Source organism: Myotis lucifugus, unplaced genomic scaffold (genome assembly GCF_000147115.1).
Source record: "Myotis lucifugus unplaced genomic scaffold, Myoluc2.0 scaffold_95, whole genome shotgun sequence".
In the NCBI taxonomy this organism is placed as follows: domain Eukaryota; kingdom Metazoa; phylum Chordata; class Mammalia; order Chiroptera; family Vespertilionidae; genus Myotis; species Myotis lucifugus.
The window spans coordinates 1868442-1887662 of NW_005871143.1; the positions used below are offsets into that span (position 1 = coordinate 1868442).

The 19221-nt window shown below is 39.3% G+C and overlaps 1 protein-coding gene across 3 annotated transcripts in view; it reads left to right on the forward strand.

Moving 5' to 3' along the window:
* The window catches only part of DTNBP1 (dystrobrevin binding protein 1), a 144633-nt gene that overhangs the window by 50643 nt on the left and 74769 nt on the right, over positions 1 to 19221 (forward strand). For all 3 annotated transcript variants that reach the window (XM_006091759.3, XM_023756495.1, XM_014458395.2), the window contains exon 6: positions 244 to 376. In XM_006091759.3, coding sequence (XP_006091821.1) covers positions 244 to 376 — 133 coding nt within the window. The remainder of the gene's footprint in view (positions 1 to 243; positions 377 to 19221) is intronic.

Here is a 19221-nt window from a genome sequence, read left to right on the forward strand (position 1 = left end):
AAATAACACTTAAAATATCTTAAAAATATTTGAAATATAAAAATATACTCAAAAAAGATAATTTGAAGTATGTTTTAATGTTGGTCAGTGTATTTTATTTTGCTCCAAGAAAGTTTAATAAGGAATATTAAGTAAATGCAAAACAATGGCAACAGTTTAAACTTTTAACTTTTTGGATACTTTTCTCCATAACTGAGGATTCTGATTTTTAATGTTTGTTCTTTTGATCTTATATATTTTCAGTGCATTTAGAAACTAGTTTTGAGGAAGTAGAAAACCACCTGCTGAATCTGGAGGATTTATGTGCACAGTGTGAATTAGAAAGATGCAAACACACGCAGTCCCAACAACTGGAAAATTACAAGAAAAATAAGAGGTGAGTTTTAAAAATGGCCACAATATTAATTTTCAATCTCAGTTTTTCACAGTACTTTACATGCTATTCTTTATAAGTTTGGACTGATAAAAAAAAATCAAAAACGTTTCAAACATAAATCTTATTAATAAGCTTTCCAAAACAGGATATGTATATTTTTTGGTACCATTCATTATCTGTTGCCATTTTATGAAGATGAATTCTACAAACAGGATAGAGTGAAAAATGGAGGGGTGCAGAGTAGTGGGGCAAAGCTTTCTAAGAAATTGTTGCCTTGACTTTGTTTTCCCCAGGTGGCGAATGCTTGAGCTGCTCCCCCCCCCCCACCTTTTCTCCTTTTTTATTACCAGAGTAATTACCAGAACAAATTATTTCATCTGTTTTAGCTTCAGTATGTCCAGTTTATAGCAGTGAGGATAATAATGTCCGCCTCACAGAGTTGTTGTGGGGATTAAATGAGGTAAATGTTATCAAATGCAATAAGTGCTCTGTAAGTGAAAGTTATTGTAGGGATTATTATCACTAGGCTGACCTGAACAGGAAAGGGAAGAGAGGTCTAAGGGTAGTAGCCTGCTGAACTAACTGTGGCATGCCAACTTGTACAGTGACATTGTGGGAAGAGTTGGAAGGTGCAGAATGGGTCCTCTGAAGTCCATGGGGAGATCCACAGTAGCTGGTGAGGGTGCCTGAGATTGTCATCTGGGCAGAGCAGGAAGTAGAGGAGGGTTGATAGATGAAAGAAAACAGAAGCCATGAGATTGGAGTTTTGTTGAGGTTGAAGAGCAGATTTGGTGGGAGCGGATGAGGACAGGCTTGTCAGAGTATACGTTTTTTAAAAATATATTTTATTGATTTTTTACAGAGAGGAAGGGAGAGGGATAGAGAGTTAGAAACATCGATGAGAGAGAAACATCGATTCAGCTGCCTCCTGCACACTCCCCACTGGGGATGTGCCTGCAACCAAGGTACATGCCCTTGACCGGAATCGAACCCGGGACCCTTCAGTCCCCAGGCCGACGCTTTATCCACTGAGCCAAACCGTTTAGGGCCAGAGTATACTTTTGATGTTAAGATGATTGGTAGATTGAGTAGTTCTGGATGTAGATTCTAGAGCAGCCGTGGGCAAACTACGGCCGCGGGCCGGATCCGGCCCCTTTGAAATGAATAAAACTAAAAAAAAAAAAAAGACCGTACCCTTTTATGTAATGATGTTTACTTTGAATTTATATTAGTTCACACAAACACTCCGGTCTTTTTTTTTTTCTTTTTTAGTTTTATTCATTTCCGGTCTGCGGGCCGTAGTTTGCCCATGGCTGTTCTAGAGTGTAGCAGTAGGAAGAATGGATTGCTGGCAGGAAGTGCTGGTCACTGGCATATAAGAGGTAAAAAAAAAGTGAAATTAAGCCCTGGCCAGGTGACTCAGTTGGTTGGAGTGTTGTCTCTGCACCTAAAGGTTGTGAGTTCAATTTCCAGTCAGGCACATACCTAGGTTGTTGGTTCCATCCCCTGTCGGGGTGGGTATGGGAGACAACCAATAGATGTTTCTGTCTCACATTTCTCCCTTCCTTCCTCCCTCCATCTCTCCCTCTCTCCCTTCTCTCCCTCTATCCTCCTCTTCCCCTCTCCCCCTGTCTCCGTCTCTCCCTCTTTCCCTCTTTCTCTAAAATCAAAAAACATATCCTTGGGTGAGGATTTAAAAACATTTAAAAGTGAAGCTAAAATGTAGGTATTGTGGATTATCACAGTGATAAAGTATCTAGAATAATGTCAAGGGGTAGAGATGAAAACTGAGTATTCTGAAATTCTCAGTCAGGTCCATATTTCCCTAGGGATGGGTCTTAAATATTAATGAGTCATAAGAATCACCTGGAAAGAATGTTGAAAATTCAGATTCCTGCCCTAGCCGGTTTGGCTCAGTGGATAGAGCATCATCCTGCAGACTGAAGGGTCCTGGGTTCAATTCTGGTCAAGGGCATATGGGCACATGCCTGGGTTGCAGGATTGCAGTGGGGGGCAAGCAGGAGGCAGCCGATCAATGATTCTCATCATTGATATTTCTATCTCTCTCTCCCTCTCCCTTCTTCTCTGAAATCAATAAAAATATATTAAAAATAAAATAATAATATAAAATGCAGATTCCTGGGATTCATCATTGGGGAGTTAATTCTCATAGCATCTTTATAAAATAAATATCAATAAATTCTAAAGTATTTTACATTCAATTGTTTAGTAAGATATTAGATGTGTGACTTAAATATTTTTATCCTGAAATGATTACTACTAATTTAATTCAAAAGTATTAACAGAAATACAATTGATTTTGGTTATTGTGAAAAGTCCTTGCAGATCTAAGCTTGAATTTCTTCTCAGCCACTTGCTACCTGTATGACCTTTTGCAAATGACCTATCTTTGGCTTTTTTATCTGTAAAAGAGATAATGATACTATTTTATAGGATTATGGGAGATAAGAGACATAATCCCGTTGTTTTTTTTAAAGGGCTAAATAAAAGCAGGCCCATTATCTCACAGAATAAATGGTAATTCTCAATTCAAATTAATTTGCCTTTCTAAACACAAATAGTAGAAATACTGAATATGAAACATTGCTTAATAACATTTCTAAACTATATTCACCATGTAAGAGGATGAAGTATCTTCTTTCTTTGTAAAATATGTTTTTATTGACTTTAGAGAGACAGGAAGTGAGAGAGAGAGAGAGAGAGAGAGAGAGAGAGAGAGAGAGAGAGAGAGAGAAACATGGATGAGAAAGAGAAACATTGACCAGCTGCCTCCTCACCCTCCACCAGGGATCAAGCCTGCAACCTGGGCATGTGTCTTGACTAGAAATCGAATTGGTGACCTCTTGGTGCATGGGACGATGTTCAACCAACGGAGACACACTGGCCAGGGTTGAAGTATCTTTTTCAAAGTTATCTTTTGGAAGAAATTTATTTAGTCAAGCTACCCACATGTATGAATACATATATTTGTCTGATTAATAATTGGTTGCAGTAGAAATAATTTGAGTTGATAACACTGAGAAAGAGCAGTTATATTCAGTCAAATGTAGATCAAAAAGTATCTTTTAAGTAATAAATCATGTACAACATTTACTATTCAAAGATGTCTTACTTACATTTTAAGCTCTTTCTTACTTACTTCTACTCAATTTTGAGGTATCAAAACTGGGAATATGGTGAAGGTTAGTGCAGTGACACCAAATTAGTTTTGCTTGATACAGAACTTCATTATCTTTACTGAAACCCTAAAATGATAATAAAGAACTTTTTAAAAATTATAATTCACAAGAAAAAAAAGACCAGAAGAGGCAATGCCATCCACATTTTGGAGCAGAGAATGTGGATGACGAGTGGAAGCTGACTAAACAGAGCCAAGGAGGCTGGAGCCTGAGCTGAGACTCAGGTACCTGCACAGGGGAATAGGGCATGAAGCATACTGACATGTCCCTCAGAACTCCAGAAAGGCTCAGCATTTGAAGGCACCATGAGCCTCAAAAGGTAAAAGGTGTTGAAAGTACATATATGGAGAAGTTAGACCTCTTGGTCTTCTGCTCAGCCACATGATTACCCCAACCCTAGCTCATTAAGTGATGTTAGGTAGCACCCAAGAGGTTCCAGATTTGAAGAATCTGCACACATTTTAGGGAAGATTGAGCTACTACTGTATTGAAAATAAAGGAATTGACTGAAAGTCTACATATTAAACAGTGAGGCTCTTTAGGTCTCTTTCACTCTGGCAGCCAAACTTAAATTTCCTATGCAGAATATTGGAGGTCTCATCTGAGAAACTGACCAGCCTTAGAGAAAAAACCTGTAGGTAAGGACATTTGGGGAGTTCTCTGATGAACAGCTGGGTCTGCATCTTAACATCCTCTAATGATGAGCCCTACACCTCTGCACATGACTTCTAATCACCTTTTTGGTGCCTCATTCTCAAATAGAATGGACAGCTAATTTATTAAAGGGATAATACAAGAAAATTGTTCAGAATAGAAGGATATGAATTTGAAAGGGCCTACCAAGTACTTGGAAAAATTAGTGGATAAAGATCCATTGTCAATACATAATTTTCTAAATTTTACTACTCTAGAAATAAAGATCAAAGAAAGCCTTTACAAAGGTCTTATATTAATGATTAGAAATCAAAAGAACTTCAACTTTTCAGCAACACTGGAAGTTGAAAATGGTTTTCACTTTATCTTTATATATACTTAACAAAATTTTCATCAAGTGTAAGGAAATAGTCATTTCCAGGCATACAAAGGCTCAAATTTAGCTCATGTGCACACTACCAGGAAACTGCTGGAGGATGTGCTCTATACACAAAGGAGTAAACCAAGAAGGAAGGATGAACACAGAAAAGAGGTGACTTGCCCTAAGAGGATCCATCCAATTTAGAAAAGAAGCAAAGGGAATTCTCAGAACCTGGTGGAGAGAAGTTTCAGCAGGCTGGAGAGCATCAGACTGAAGCAGGAGACTCTTCTCGGCGATTCCTGGAGCAGTGTTTCTGGGGGGTGAGGGGAAATGAAGCTAATAGATTGTCTGATCTGCTTGACCATATTGAGAGGAGTTTTATAAGCTCTGATGGAGAGCTTGATGATGAATTAGTGATAAGTATGTTTTTTTAAAAACTGAGCAAAAAAAGGCAACTATTAACAATAAGGGAAAACACAGTTTTATAAGAAGAAACTAGAGGCCCAGTGCATGAAATTGTGTATGGTTGCGGTCCGGCTGGCCCAGGCCCAGCAGGGGGGAGGGGCTATGGGCGGTGGGCCGATTGGGGCCTGGATCAGGCTGGTTGGCTGCCTCAGTGCGCATCATAGCCACTCGTCGTTCTGGTTGTTCTGCTGTTCCAGCCTCTGGGCTTTTATGTATATAGATATACTACATGGTTCAGTTATAAACAATATTTATATAACTTTGTAATAATTAAATGTAGAATGTGGATTTAAGCTAGAATTACAATATTACTTATTGGGAAGATGAGGAAATCTTTCAATATGAAATGGACCAAAATAAATAGAAAATAAACAATAATAATATGTATTATCTCATCTTCCACAGCAGGAAATCAGTGAGTAATATTTAAAATAGAAAATAATGAATAAATATTAGTGTTGGAATATTATTTAGAAATAATGGAGGTAAATACCAGGAAAAATAATTGAAAGAATTGGATGTGGCTGCTTGTAAAAGAACAGAAAGGTGGAGAGATCTGGGGCAAGGGACTAATCTTCATCATAAACAAACCCTTGTGTTACTATTTGACTTAAGGAATGCACATGTGTTATTTTTGATGAATGTAAAGTTGAATTAAAAATTTTTATTAGCTGCAACATTCCCTGAAGTGTTTCACATGGAATACTAGACTGAGGAAATAGCCACTGATAAAAATTCCATAATCAATTAAGTTTCAGAAACACTTTACCCTGTATTTGCCTCAGGGAGGCAATACATGTCAGTGTATTAGGCTTCCAAAAATGTCTGTAGTAAAGAAATTTGTTTGATTCAGCATTTCACAACTTGCTTAAAGAGCCAATTTGCATATAATATGTATTAAAATCCTTTGACTTGATATTCTATATAACACCATTTGATAAATGTTCAAATATTGTTACAAAAATTTAAACTTTTTGTTATCTGATCCACAAGAGAAGAGTTTCTTAAAAAATAAACCTCCTTCCTTTTAAAAAGATGGCCTGCAAACTAAATGAATGATTTTTCTTTTCTCGCTCTGAGAAGATAATACGTAAACAAAAGGTTGGCTGTGTGAGTGTGTGTGTGTGTGTGTGTATGTACGCATGTGTGCACACATGCACGCATATTTACAATGTGTTCACCTTTGTAGCTTTCCAGAAAATCTGGGCAGACATCTGGATGGGGTAGAGAGAATGGGGAACGAAGGATAATTTTTCACATACCTCCAATGCGAATAGTCTCTACAATAGGCTCCAGTGCATTTTCTCATTCAGCTCCCATCAGAGCCTGTAGAGTGGGAAGGGCAGCAATTATTGGAGTTGAGGAGGTGACTGAGTTACATGAAATAAATTGACTGTTTAGGATTCAGCATCAGAACCAAATATTCAGACCCCTTGAACTTATCTTTTCTTGACCTTTGAGTTGAAACAAATTGAATCAGTCCCAGATGTTGATATCAATGCATTCTCCATTGTGTATGGAGAAATGATATTTTGTCATACATTTGATGGATGTTCCCAGCACAAACAATAGATTCCTGCCTCCTACAAAAGGTGGGATAGGACCAATTCCCAATAGTAATGGTGGCTTAAAATGACAGGGATTCTCACAGTGGGCAGAGGAAACATACACCTTTATGTACTAGTATGTTCCTAGGGAAGAGTCCAATAGCACTGTCTACCCTTGAAAAACATGTAAATAGATGGTTTAAACCATTTCTGCATTAAAGGGCCTCCTTCAGCTGGTTATCTAATGAAAGTGACATATAGTAAACATAGAGTTGTAGGGGGAGAATACATATAAATAGCTTTTGTAATAACTCTTGTGCATATGAAGTGATATCATTATTACCAGTACCTTTTGTGGACTGGCATAGACACTGCCTTGATAAAACATAAAACATAGAACAGTGATAGAACTCCAGGATCCGTTGCATAAGCTTTCATAAGCATGCATTTTTCATCAGGTAGGAAGAGTTAATATTTAGTATATGAACCAAAATAAAGAACTTAAAACCATTAACATGGGTTTGCCTAGCTAGCAGTTAGAAATATGGACTTGAGATTTGGGAGTCCGCTTACATTTTTAGTCATAGGGTGTGGGAGAATGTAGATGATAAGTATGTAATTTATAAATGATGATTTCAGATAATTATATAGGCTTTGAAGAGAATAAAGCCGAATAATCTTATAGTGGTAAGGTTGGGAGAGGTGACTAGGGTGAGCTTTGACTAGGGTGAGCAGGGAAGGCTCTTCTGAGGAAATACATGAGAACTAAGACCTGGAGAAGAAGCCATATAAGGACCTAGGATTATATAGTTCCAAGCAGAAGGAGCAATAGGTGCAAAGGCCCCGAATCTTGAACAATTGATAAGTTCAGGAGAATGAAGATGTAGAGTTAAAAAAGAAATAGAGAATCTCAACCTTATAAATTTTTCCAGTACTGCCATAATATTCCTCAGAATGTTTATTGAAATTCTCTCACAATAATTAGTTATACTGTACTTAAATCAGACATAAATATATAATTTAATGAAAGTATTTATTTCCAAACTTCCGGATCCTTCGTTTTCCCTTTCTGTATGCAGCATATTATCAGATGTTTTTCTGAAAATAACTGCATCTTAAAGAACAGTGTGATTTTAGTAGTTCTGCTTAATTATAAATGACTCATAATTTTAACACAGTCTTTCATTGGACTTGAAATCAGGTTGGGGCATATTAAATCTAGAAACATTGTCACTGATTCACTTGGACTTTGAAAGATAATCGCTATCTCTTAGAAACTCTGTCATCTAAGTGGGGGTCACTGCTTCTATTGATGAGATTTAGTGCTCATGCATATTTTGAGAAAGTCATTATTCTTTTTGCTTTATGTATTACAGCTAATGTTAAGGAACATGCTCTTTGTGTTTATGTTTAATTTTTGGTCACATGGATTATAGATGAATTTAGAGAACCCTTTAAAGCAAAGCATAACAGATTTATTTGAGATCTCATGGCATAGCTTTAATAGTATTTGACCAGTTTGTGTTCTAGAGAAGAACCTGCCAAAGTCCTGAGCTTCAAGAAATGACTGTCTGAGCCAGGGCTGGGGAACCTTTTTTCTGCCAAAGGCCATTTGGATATTTATAACATCATTCTCAGGCCATACAAAATTATCAACTTAAAAATTAGCCTGCTAGCCCTGCTGGTGTGGCTCAGTGGTTGAGTATTGACCTATGGAACAGGAGGTCACAGTTCGATTCCTGGTCAGGACGCATGCCTGGGTTGCGGGCTTAATCCCCAGTGCGGGTGTGCTGGAGGCAGGCAATCAGTGATTGTCTCGCATCATTGATGTTTCTATCTCTCCCTCTCCTTTCCTCTCTGAAATCAATAAAAATATATATTTTTTAATATATTTTATTGATTTTTTACAGAGAGGAAGGGAAAGAGATAGAGAGTTAGAAACATCGATCAGCTGCCTCCTGCACATCCCCCACTGGGGATGTGTCCGCAACCAAGGTACATGCCCTTGACCGGAATCGAACCTGGGACCTTTCAGTCCGCAGGCTGACGCTCTATCCACTGAGCCAAACCGGTTCCGGCGATAAAAATATTTTTTTAAAGGCCTGTTAAATTTGGTCAAACATTTAATTAAGTTACCCCAATACCTTAGCAGGGCCAAACCAAATTATTTCACAGGCCTTATATGGCCCAAGGACCAGATATTCTCCAACCCTGGTTTAAACTAAGCTAGACAAGTAGTGGGCCATAGGTCTGACCTGTACTTCCATTTCAGAAAGTTGGGGAGGATGGTGCTAGAGAGGCTTGGCAGGAGTGAAGCACATAGGCCTGGCTTGAACAGAAGAAACCAATGGTATTCTCCAGGGTGAAGATGCTTTTGGATCCAAAAGAGGAGTTCCAAAGCACCTCATCCAAAGGAGATAAGGAAAGACCATAATTAGGTTCTACAATGGAGGACTGTTCTGCAAGGTGGATCAGGAGAACTTTACCTCAGACAGTGCTTTTACAAAAAACAGACTTCTCTATCTGCCTAAGATGGTGTAACAGGGACTAGATTTACTATCCCACCTGACGCACCCAAAACCAGACAAAATATCTGAAATAACACTTTTTAAGACATTGGATGTTAGGCAACCGAGACAGGTGAGCCTTGCTAGACAGGGAACAAATGAGGTGAACCCTGTGATTGTCCCAGTATTCTGCCTTGATAAAGTTTCCCAGCTAGGTGTAGGGAGGAGGGGAACTCAGGAAGAGCCTGGTAGATCCTCTGAGTTGAAGAAACAGAGTTGAGAATCTGGGAAAACCAAGGCAGTTGGAGGACACAGGACACAGTACCAGAGAGGAGAGCAGTGCACAGAGAATCACAGAAGTTTGCAGAGGGTTTCCCTTGAATATTCAGCAGAGTACTGATAATGTGTGTGAGGATTAATAAAAAGGATTAGTAAACAGTGCCTGGTGTCTGCACAGTGAAAAGTTGAAAAGTTTCATGTCATGTTTTATTTATGAGCAGGTTTATCCATATACTGATATCAATAGGGGGCATAAATGGTAATGGAAAAAGTAAAATAAAATAAAATAAGGAATAACGATTCTAAACAAAAATAAAAATTATTTTCTGGCTTAATTGTTTAAAAATAATAAATGTTTCTTTAATTCATTTACTGAACTTTTCCTCCCAGTTGTGTAAATGCCATTCTATATATTCGGGTTCATAAAGTTATGTTTTTGATTTTAATAGAGACGACAAAAATCTATAATGCATAGTTGCAGTTAGAGTTGTCAAGACTGAAGATATAGAATTCTTGAGAAAGGTTTATTGAAATTCAGTAAAACATAATTATGATTATTTTGGATTTTAGAAAAAGGTAATCTTTTTTTCTGAAGATAGATTGGTGATAACTTGTACATTATACTTACAGAGTATATCATAACTTTTAATATCTTCAAATCAGTTTATTAAATTTGGAATAATATTTTATTTGTGCATGACCCAATACCACTTTGAAGTTTATGTTTACTCATTGGTTACTATTTTTTTCAGAGATGCTTTCAAAAGTTTCAAATCAGTTATTTTAGTCTTCAGGTGAGCATAGCTAAAACCGTGACATGATGTTTTGCCTTTCTCTCTTTTCTGGCATTTTTGAAGGAGTCTAGAAATGGGACAGGCAGAGACATACTTAGTTGTCTGCCCTACCTGCTCTGACATCAGTGGCAGGAAAGACTATGGGAAACTCAACAAGAAAATGAGGTGCTTCTCCTTAGATAATTAGGTCTGCCCTCAAGGTTATATTAGTCCAGTTTTACTGTGGCTAATAAATGGTCTCTTTCCTTGCCTTCCTTCTACCATTTCTAGTGTTTAGTTCTGGGTCAGAAAATTGGCACTTAATTGTCTCAAAGGGCATGCACTACTTTGCTACTGGAGAGGTTTGGTACTAGATTTCAAAGAGGGCCATTGCCTCCCACAGTGACCAACATTTTCTTTCTCTCTGGGAGTTTCATGTTTTATTTATGACCAGTTCTATCCATATACTGGTATCAAAGAAGTGCATTATTGTCACATAAATAACACATAACTTATTTGATGAAGAGAAAATAGAAATTGATATATAGCTATCTAGGATTAATTCAGTTAGATGAGAACTTATCAGTTGAAATCAATATTTTGTGCTTATACATGGATTTTAGTAAGTTGAAAAGTATCCTTTAAAATTATAAATAAACTAGAGGCTCGTTACACGAAATTTGTGCATGGGGGGAGGCGGTCTCTCAGCCCAGCCTGCACCCTCTCCAATCTGGGACCCCTTGAGGGATGTCCGACTGCCTCTCACAATCAGGGACCGCTGGCTCCTAACCGGTTGCCTGCCTGCCTGCCTGATCGCCCCTAACCACCTCTCCCTGTCTGCCTGATCACTCCTATCTGCTCCCCTGCTGGCCTGATCGTCCCTAACCGCCTCTGCTTTGCCCCACACCCGGGACCCAGGATTCCCTCCTCTGGCTGGTTGCAGGCACCCAGGACCCAGGCTTCCTTCCCTCTGGCCAGCCGCAGGCACCCAGGACCCAGGCCGGCTTCGCCCGGGCCAGCTGCAGGTGCCCGGGACCATGGGGCAGGCAGCTTGTCCCTCTCCCAGGCCGCAGCCACAGGCGATGGCTACCGGGACTGCAGGGCAGGTGGCTTGTTCCTCTCCTGGGCCGTGGGCACTTGCGGCTGCGGCCCAGGCAAAACCGCTCGCCCACAGTCCCCTGCGGCTGCAGCCGGCCCAGGCGAAGCCAGCTCGGGTCATGGGTGCCTGTGGTCGGCCAGAGGGAGGGAAGCCCGGGTCCTGGGTGCCTGCGACTGGCTGGAGGAGGGAATCCTGGGTCCCGGGTGAGGGGCGAGGCAGAGGCAGTTAGGGGCTATCAGGCCAGCAGGAGAGCAGTTAGGGGCGATCAGGCCAGTAGGGGATCAGTTAGGGGCGATCAAGCAGCAGGCAGGTGAGCAGTTCAGAGCCAGTGGTCCCGGATTGCGAGAGGCAGTCGGACATCCCCTGAGAGGTCCCAGATTGGAGAGGGTACAGGCTGGGCTGAGGGACCTCCCTCCCATGCACAAATTTCGTGCACCGGGCCTGTAGTATAGGATAATGGGCTAACTTGAGGAAAGTTAAAACACTATTTTACTTCATAAATGAACTTTTAAAAAAGATTTATTGATGCAAGTGAACAGACAGCACACTAAAGTGAAAATACTGTTAATAGAAAAGATTGTATAACATGAAGACATTGATAAAAACTGATTCCATGCCCTAGCCTGTTTGGCTCACTGGATAGAGCGTCGGCCTGGGGACTGAGGAGTCCCAGGTTCAATTCTGGTCAAGGGCATGTACCATGGTTGCGGGCACATCCCTAGTAGGGGGTGTGCAGGAGGCAGCTGGTCGATGCTTCTCTCTCATCGATGTTTCTAACTCTCTATTCCTCTCCCTTCATCTCTGTAAAAAATCAATAAAATATATATTTTAAAAAAACTGATTCCATGATGTACTTTAAATATTTAATCTATATTTTTTCTTAGCTTTTAGGTAGCTAAGTCCATTGACAAATCAATCCTTATTTGCCTAACCTCTTGAAACTGTCTATTCTTGACTTCTGTAACACTAGTATGCTAAAATTTCTTCTCTGCCTTAGGTTAGTTTTTATTTTCCATTGTAGATGCTTTACTGTTGGTATTCTCTTGGATTCTGTTGTTGGTTATCACCTCCTCCCATTCTACACACCCTCCCTAGGTAAACCCTTTCAATATCCTTGGCTCATCTACCACCCAGATGATGACTATTATCAAATTACTGTCTTCAGTTTGGGTCTCTCTCTCTTTACATTCAGAATCAGTTGCTACCTGGATATCTCTTTGTGGATATACCAACAGAAATCTCAAGAGCAGCATGTTCCAATTATCTTACATGGCAAAATTTGACCTTTTCTTGTCTCAAAAAGGCATCACCTTCTACAGATTTACCCACAAACATGAGAATTGTTGTCATCTCTTTCTCCCTGTTCTACTGTCTCTACTCATTTCTTAGTCCAGTCCAGTATTTCTTGAGTCTGTTCTTGCTTTTTTGTCTTCACTGGTCATTTCCTAAGTTCAAACCCACATCTTTGTAGCCCCAGTTATATTGATAGCTTCCTAATTAATCTTCCTGTCTATAATCTTGTTTCTCAAACCATTTATTAACTATTAGAGTGTTCATTTTTTTCTAAATGAAGATATGATTAAGGCTTCTCATCTTCTTCAGAATAAAAAATAAGTTATGATGATGATGTTAATTAGGTAACGGTAGCACTTACCAAGCACTTATTATGTACCAGGTACTGTGTTTAAAAATCTTAGTCTAAATTAACTCATAGAATTCTCATAATGACCATTTGACTTGATGTACTCTCCTTTTTACCAACAAGGAAAATGAGATGAGAGGAGATAAAATAATTTACCAGGAGTTGAAGAGCCAAGAAATGTCAGAGCCACACTAGACCAATGTTTTTTCATATCCTTTCCTATCTCTGGGTTTGGATGCTGTGAAGTATGAAAAGGATCTTGCTTCTCTTGGTGCATTGACCACTTCAGCCCTTGTGACTGTTAATTGTAAATATGGGCAAGCAAAGCTTTACAGAAGTGGTTCTCCTGGATCAGGAATAGGTTTGGATGTGAGATGCATGATTTTTTTTCTTTAATTCACTGTCCACCCTATCCACCAAAAACTGACCATGCCTGTAAGGATATACAGTTTCAGGTGGTGTGGCATGACTGTGTAGAATGCTGAGAAGCAACAAACCACTGCCTGGGTAATGATGAGTGATGGGTGGTTTTTATTTGTTTTTAAGAATCTGGCTAGCCAATTAAAAATTTGAATTTAAAATATTAGTAGCAAAAAGGTATAGAATTATTTTAATAATTTTATAATGTTAATTGTAACCAATTAGTTGCTATGGGTTAGTCACTGAACACTTTTCATTACATCGGCGAAAATAAAAGTGTTTAACAGACCTCTTTTTGAAAAATCAGAAGAAATCTTCCAGGGCAAGTTGGGGTATCCATGATGATGGCTTTTAACTTTCAACAATTTCCTAAAAACAATGTATTTCCACTGAGCTGGATGGATCCAGATGTTGCTCAGAAATTTTGTGATAGCTCTAAGTTTCATATGTATCACTCTGGTATTCAATTGACTTGCTGTTCTACTTAGGTAACTTCCTGGTGGGGCTAAAATATCTCTGGTAGGTCACACTTACATCCAGATAGGCTGCATTTGGCCCTTCAACTGCATTCTGGCTAGTAAAGATTGCACACACATGGAGTCAAAGAGAGGTGCAGCTTTTATTCCCAGTCCTATCACTTACTAGCTGTGTGGCCTTTCAGCCTCAAGCTTCTTCTCATGTAGTAAATGAAGATGATAACACCTACAATAGGGTATTGTAGGTTATAGGGGATAATGTATGTGGGTGTTTTGTATAATATGTGGAGTAAGAACAATATATTTTACAGTAAGAACATCAATAAATAAATATTCCTTACCCCTGTCTCATCCTTCTTCATATTATTTGTCTTAACTACCTGTCTCCCCCTTCAAATAAAATAGATTTTCATGGAAAACAGGTCTAGGAAAGTCATTTTCTTTGCAAGTTTGGGGAGAATTTAGTCCTCAATGTGTAACTTATGTAGTGCTGCCACCAACCAGCCCATTTCCTAGACCTTCATTATCTTTTTGGGGGTCAATTTTTAGAATTCCAAATCTTCTTTGTTACCGTATTACTCAGATTCTTTTCAACATTAACTGCCAAGATTCTAGGATCCTATCATTTTATTACTTTCTAGGCTGTGTTTCCCCAAAGTAGATAAATATATGAAACTATACTATATCAATAGCATGATAAATAAGAACTTAGCACAGTTTTTATGATGAACTAGCTGCTTTTCAAGATAATGTGTTAAAAATGTCTTGTTCTGTAACACATCCCCTAGGCAGGATCTGTGAAAGGAATAACAACAGGGATTTTAAGAGGTAGGCAGTTTTGAGGAAATGTACTTTGAGCTGAAGGCCACCTCTATTCCCAACCCCTAGCCCACCTTCTACTCTGTTAACCACAAATCCACCAAGCCTGTAAGTACACATTTTCATGGCCTTAGAATGCTGGGCAACACCAGACTTGGTAATTGTAAGTGGTAGGTGGTCCTTTTGAAAGAGGTCTTGTGAGATCTTTCCTATGAATAGGTAGTCACAGTGATAGACTCTGTCCATCAGACATAACGAAGGGTCGCTCTGCAAGTGTGTTCTATACAGAAAGTATCGCTGATCGTACTTTAAAAGAATTTTCCTCTAAACGTTTTCAAGTGTTAAGGAAAATGTTAGAGTTGATTCTACAGTTGGCATTTTGAATGTGATATTTTGCCCTAAAGAATCATTGTTTTAGATTTTAACATGGGAAACTGTAGTATGTAGAGAAAGTGTGCTTCCATCTGTGAGATGATTGTATTTATGGAGACATTTATCCACTGGTTCCAATCTGTCAAGTTCACATCTGTGTGTCTGATTTAGTTGATTTCTAGACATATACAGATTTAATATACTTCTTGCAACATACCATAGATTTATTTATTAGTCTGATGCTTTTTTTATTTTTCTGCTGCCCTCATAACTCAACCCCTGTAGAGAAAATGATTAAAAAGCATTTTCACCCTTTACATTATTATTAGAAATATTATTAGACTTTGAGTCTTGTGCTATTTATTGAACGTGTTAGTTTCAGGATTTGTTATGCTAATTTTTTTAAAGGCACTTGCTGAATTAAGTAAAATTTAAAATGTAAAATCTAAAAGAAGGCATTTAAATTCTTTCTCTTTATTTGATCTTCTGAAAATACTATTGAACTGAAAAAATAAGAGACTCCATTTATAAAAAATGGCAAACAAGTTATCAGATGAGATACTATCTGACCAAGTTTTTTAAAATATAAGAATAAAATTCTCTATAGTCATAGTAAGGGCTTCTTTGAAAAAGCAGATATTCTTAGCCAATCTGTAGTCACAGTACTTGATAATCATGATTTGCTAGGTGTCTGTTGGGTCTGACTATGACTCTGCACATGTATGATCAGGGCAGATGAGATGTGATCTGTGCACTTCAGGAGTTCTGCAATGTAACTGTAGAGATGACACCTGTATGGAAACAACTGCATTACAAGTGCATGAGGTGTTATAACATTGATAGAATTAAATGTTTTATGAGATTAGATAAAGGGAGATTGCCAATTGGATGTCAAGGATGTCTTTATAGAAAAGATGAACCTGAAGACTGTTTCACACAGATTATTGTCATTACTGTTTCTAATAATACTAGAGGCCCAATGCACGAAATTCATGCAAGTGTAGGCCTTCCTTCCCCCGGCTGCCAGCACCAGCTTCCCTCCGGCTGCTGGCAGGCACCCTGGACCCAGGCTTCCCTCCAGCACCCGGCAGGCACCTGGGACCTGGGCTTCCCTCGCAGCCCCGGCTTCATCCGAAAGGTCGTCTGGAAGGATGTCCAATCTAATTAGCATGTTATGCTTTTATTATTATAGACTAGAGGCCTGGTACACGAAATTCATGTACTCGGGGGTGGGGGAGTCCCTCAGCCCAGCCTGTGCCCTCTCGCAGTCTGGGACCCCTTACTCCTTACCGCCCACATGCTTGCTGTTCCTTACCGCTCAGCTTGCTGCTCCTTAGTGCTGCGACGGTAGGCTTCTGCCACTGCCACTGTACTCGCCAGCAGTGAGCCTGGCTTCTGGCTGAGCGGCGCTTCCCCTGTGGGAGCACACTGACCACCAGGGGGCAGCTCCTGCTTTGAGCATGGTCAGTGCACATCATAATGACCAGTCATTCTGCTGTTCGGTCAATTTGCATATTAGCCTTTTATTATATAGGATTTGGAGAGTAACCAGGACTTAAAACTCCTGCTTACCTATGTTTTTTCATTTGGTTACTGAGAGTATGATATACATGGTTAAGAATAAAATATCTGTCATATTCTTAATAAATGTTACCTATCATCTCATCATCATCAGTTTTACTTTGCTGCAAAAACTCAGTGCAATTTTTGCTCCTCCAAGAAGCCTTTCCTATCAAACCAAAGTGTATGAGTTTCTCCTTTCTCTTTATTCCTAGAGAATCCTCAGCATGTCATTACCAGAGCATTAACCTGTTACATCAATTTCAAATTGTTGCTTTACTTCTCTCTCACACTAAATTTCCTTGAGGAGATGGAATGTGTACATCCCAAACCCAGCATTATTCCTACTACTGTTCTTCACATTATTCCTAGTGTATAAGGTGTAATAATTTTTTGTTGAATGGATGATTGAACTCAAAGATTAAATTTGGTATAAGAAAATGGATATTTATACAATGTTGATAACAGTGATGATGGAAAGAATTGGATGAATTCAGGATATGTTTTGAAATAGAGTTGGCAGGATTTAGATGTGAAGGAGGGAGAGGGATAAACCAAAGCTTGAGGTACTCAGAAATGCCATTAGTTGAGATGAGGGGACTGGAGGAAGAACAGGCTCTGTTTTGCAGATGTTGTTTGAGAAGCCTACTCCACTTTCGAGTAGAGCTATCAAATAGACAGTTGCATATGAATCTGGAGCACAAACGAGATCAAGACAAAAATATAAATCAGGAAGTCAGTAGCATATATATGGTATTTAGGGCTAATTAGCAAGATGAAATTGCCTTGTGAGAAAAATGTAAGTTCAGGAGAGAAGAGGGCCCAACGCCAAACTTGGAGTGCTCCAGCATTCAGTGGTCTGGAAGAGGCGGAGAAGCTCACTGAGAAACGGAAGAAGCAGGAGAAAAAACCAGGAAGCTTTCTCAGGGAATTGCCAATTGGTCATGTGCTGCCTGATGGATCCGAATGAAAAGAAGTGATCATTGCATTCGGCAACATGATGATTATTGGTGACCTTGAAAGTGCAGTGATGGGGTCTGGAAGTTAAACTGGAATAGGTTCATGATTGAATAGGAAGTGAGGAGTGGTAATCTGTAGGAGCTAAATATTTGAGTAGGCTATACGGATGGAAATTATGTCTTTCAGCGTCACCAGCCTTAGGTTTCCAACTTTCCACATTATCAAATCCCAAACTGAACTCATGATGGCCCTCCAAAATCTGTACTTCTCCATAAGTTTTCTATTATTAATTCACTTTCCTTCCAGTTATCCAGCTAGAACCCTCATGGTTAATGTAGTTGTCTCCTTCCTCCACTTAGCCCCATGTAATTAGTTGCCATGGGCTGTTGTGTCTTCTCCACAGCATTTTTCAAATTGGACTCCTCCTTTTCATTGCCATTGCCACTGACACTTGAGTTGCTCTTCCCAGGAACCAATTAGCTCTTCTTCAAACTCCTCTAATAGTTTCCAAAGTACTCTCTGCTTTTATTCTCTCCCTTGTCAATACATATATCCATCACAACTAGAATACCAGGTATTCTTCCTAAAACACAGCATTGCTCATGTTATTATCCTGCTAAAAATAAAACCGTATCCTTTTAGCCTGGCAGTCAGAACCCTCTACCTTTTTAACCTTACCTCCCACTACCTTCTCTTCATTCATCCTGATGTTTTGAAGAATTTGCTGTTTCTTAAATATAACCAGCATTGTTTCTCCTCCACACTGTCACTTTCACCTCTGCTTGACGTGCCTTCCCCTCCCTTCTCTTGTCTCTTCTATATTTCCAAATACCTATTACCGCTAACAAGTGGTGGAGTCTTCCTTAAATATTAGTAAATTTCAAGGCTTTTAGTGCTACTGCTTTACTTATCAGTTCTATAAAGGTTTCATAATACTGATTTTTACTTAAACCACAATTACCTGTGCCACCATGACCTCAGCCAAGCTTTGTTTTTCGGAATTGAACACAGATATGATTTACTGCCTGAAGTCAAGTTTCTTGTACACTTTACAAACAGTCGTGGGTCATGATATTCTATAAACAGAGAATGTCAAGAAAAAGCCTTCTGCTAGGCCCTCCTCTTTGCTCAGTAGCAGCTTCCCATTGATTTTGATGAGGCAGCCAGAAGGAAAGGTGAGCATGATATCAAATAAAAAGCAGCTTTCCACAACTGGCTACTCATTAATACACTACACTGGGTTCTTTGTTTATGGTTGCTGATATTTGGGGGTGGGGGAAGAACGGTGTTTGTGGAATTATTACTCTTGAGTTTTAGCTTTTTAAAATGGGAGGTGCCTTTTAGAAATCTTGCTCACTGCTACATATTCTAAGAGAAGGAAAGCAGAAGGTCTGTAAAGATTGTGGTCATAGCCCAACCAGTGTGGCTCAGTGGTTGAGTGTCAACCTATGAACCAGAAGGTCATGGTTCGATTCCCTGTCAGGGCATATGCTGGGTTGTGGGCTCAATCCCCAGTATGGGGTGTGCAGGAGGCAACCAATCAATGATTCTTTCTCATCATTGATGTTTCTATCTCTCTCTTGCTCTCTTCTTCTTCTTCTTCTTCTTCTTCTTCTTCTTCTTCTTCTTCTTCTTCTTCTCCTCCTCCTCCTCCTCCTCCTCCTCCTCCTCCTACCTCGCTCCTCCTCCTCCTCCTCCTCCTCCTCCTCCT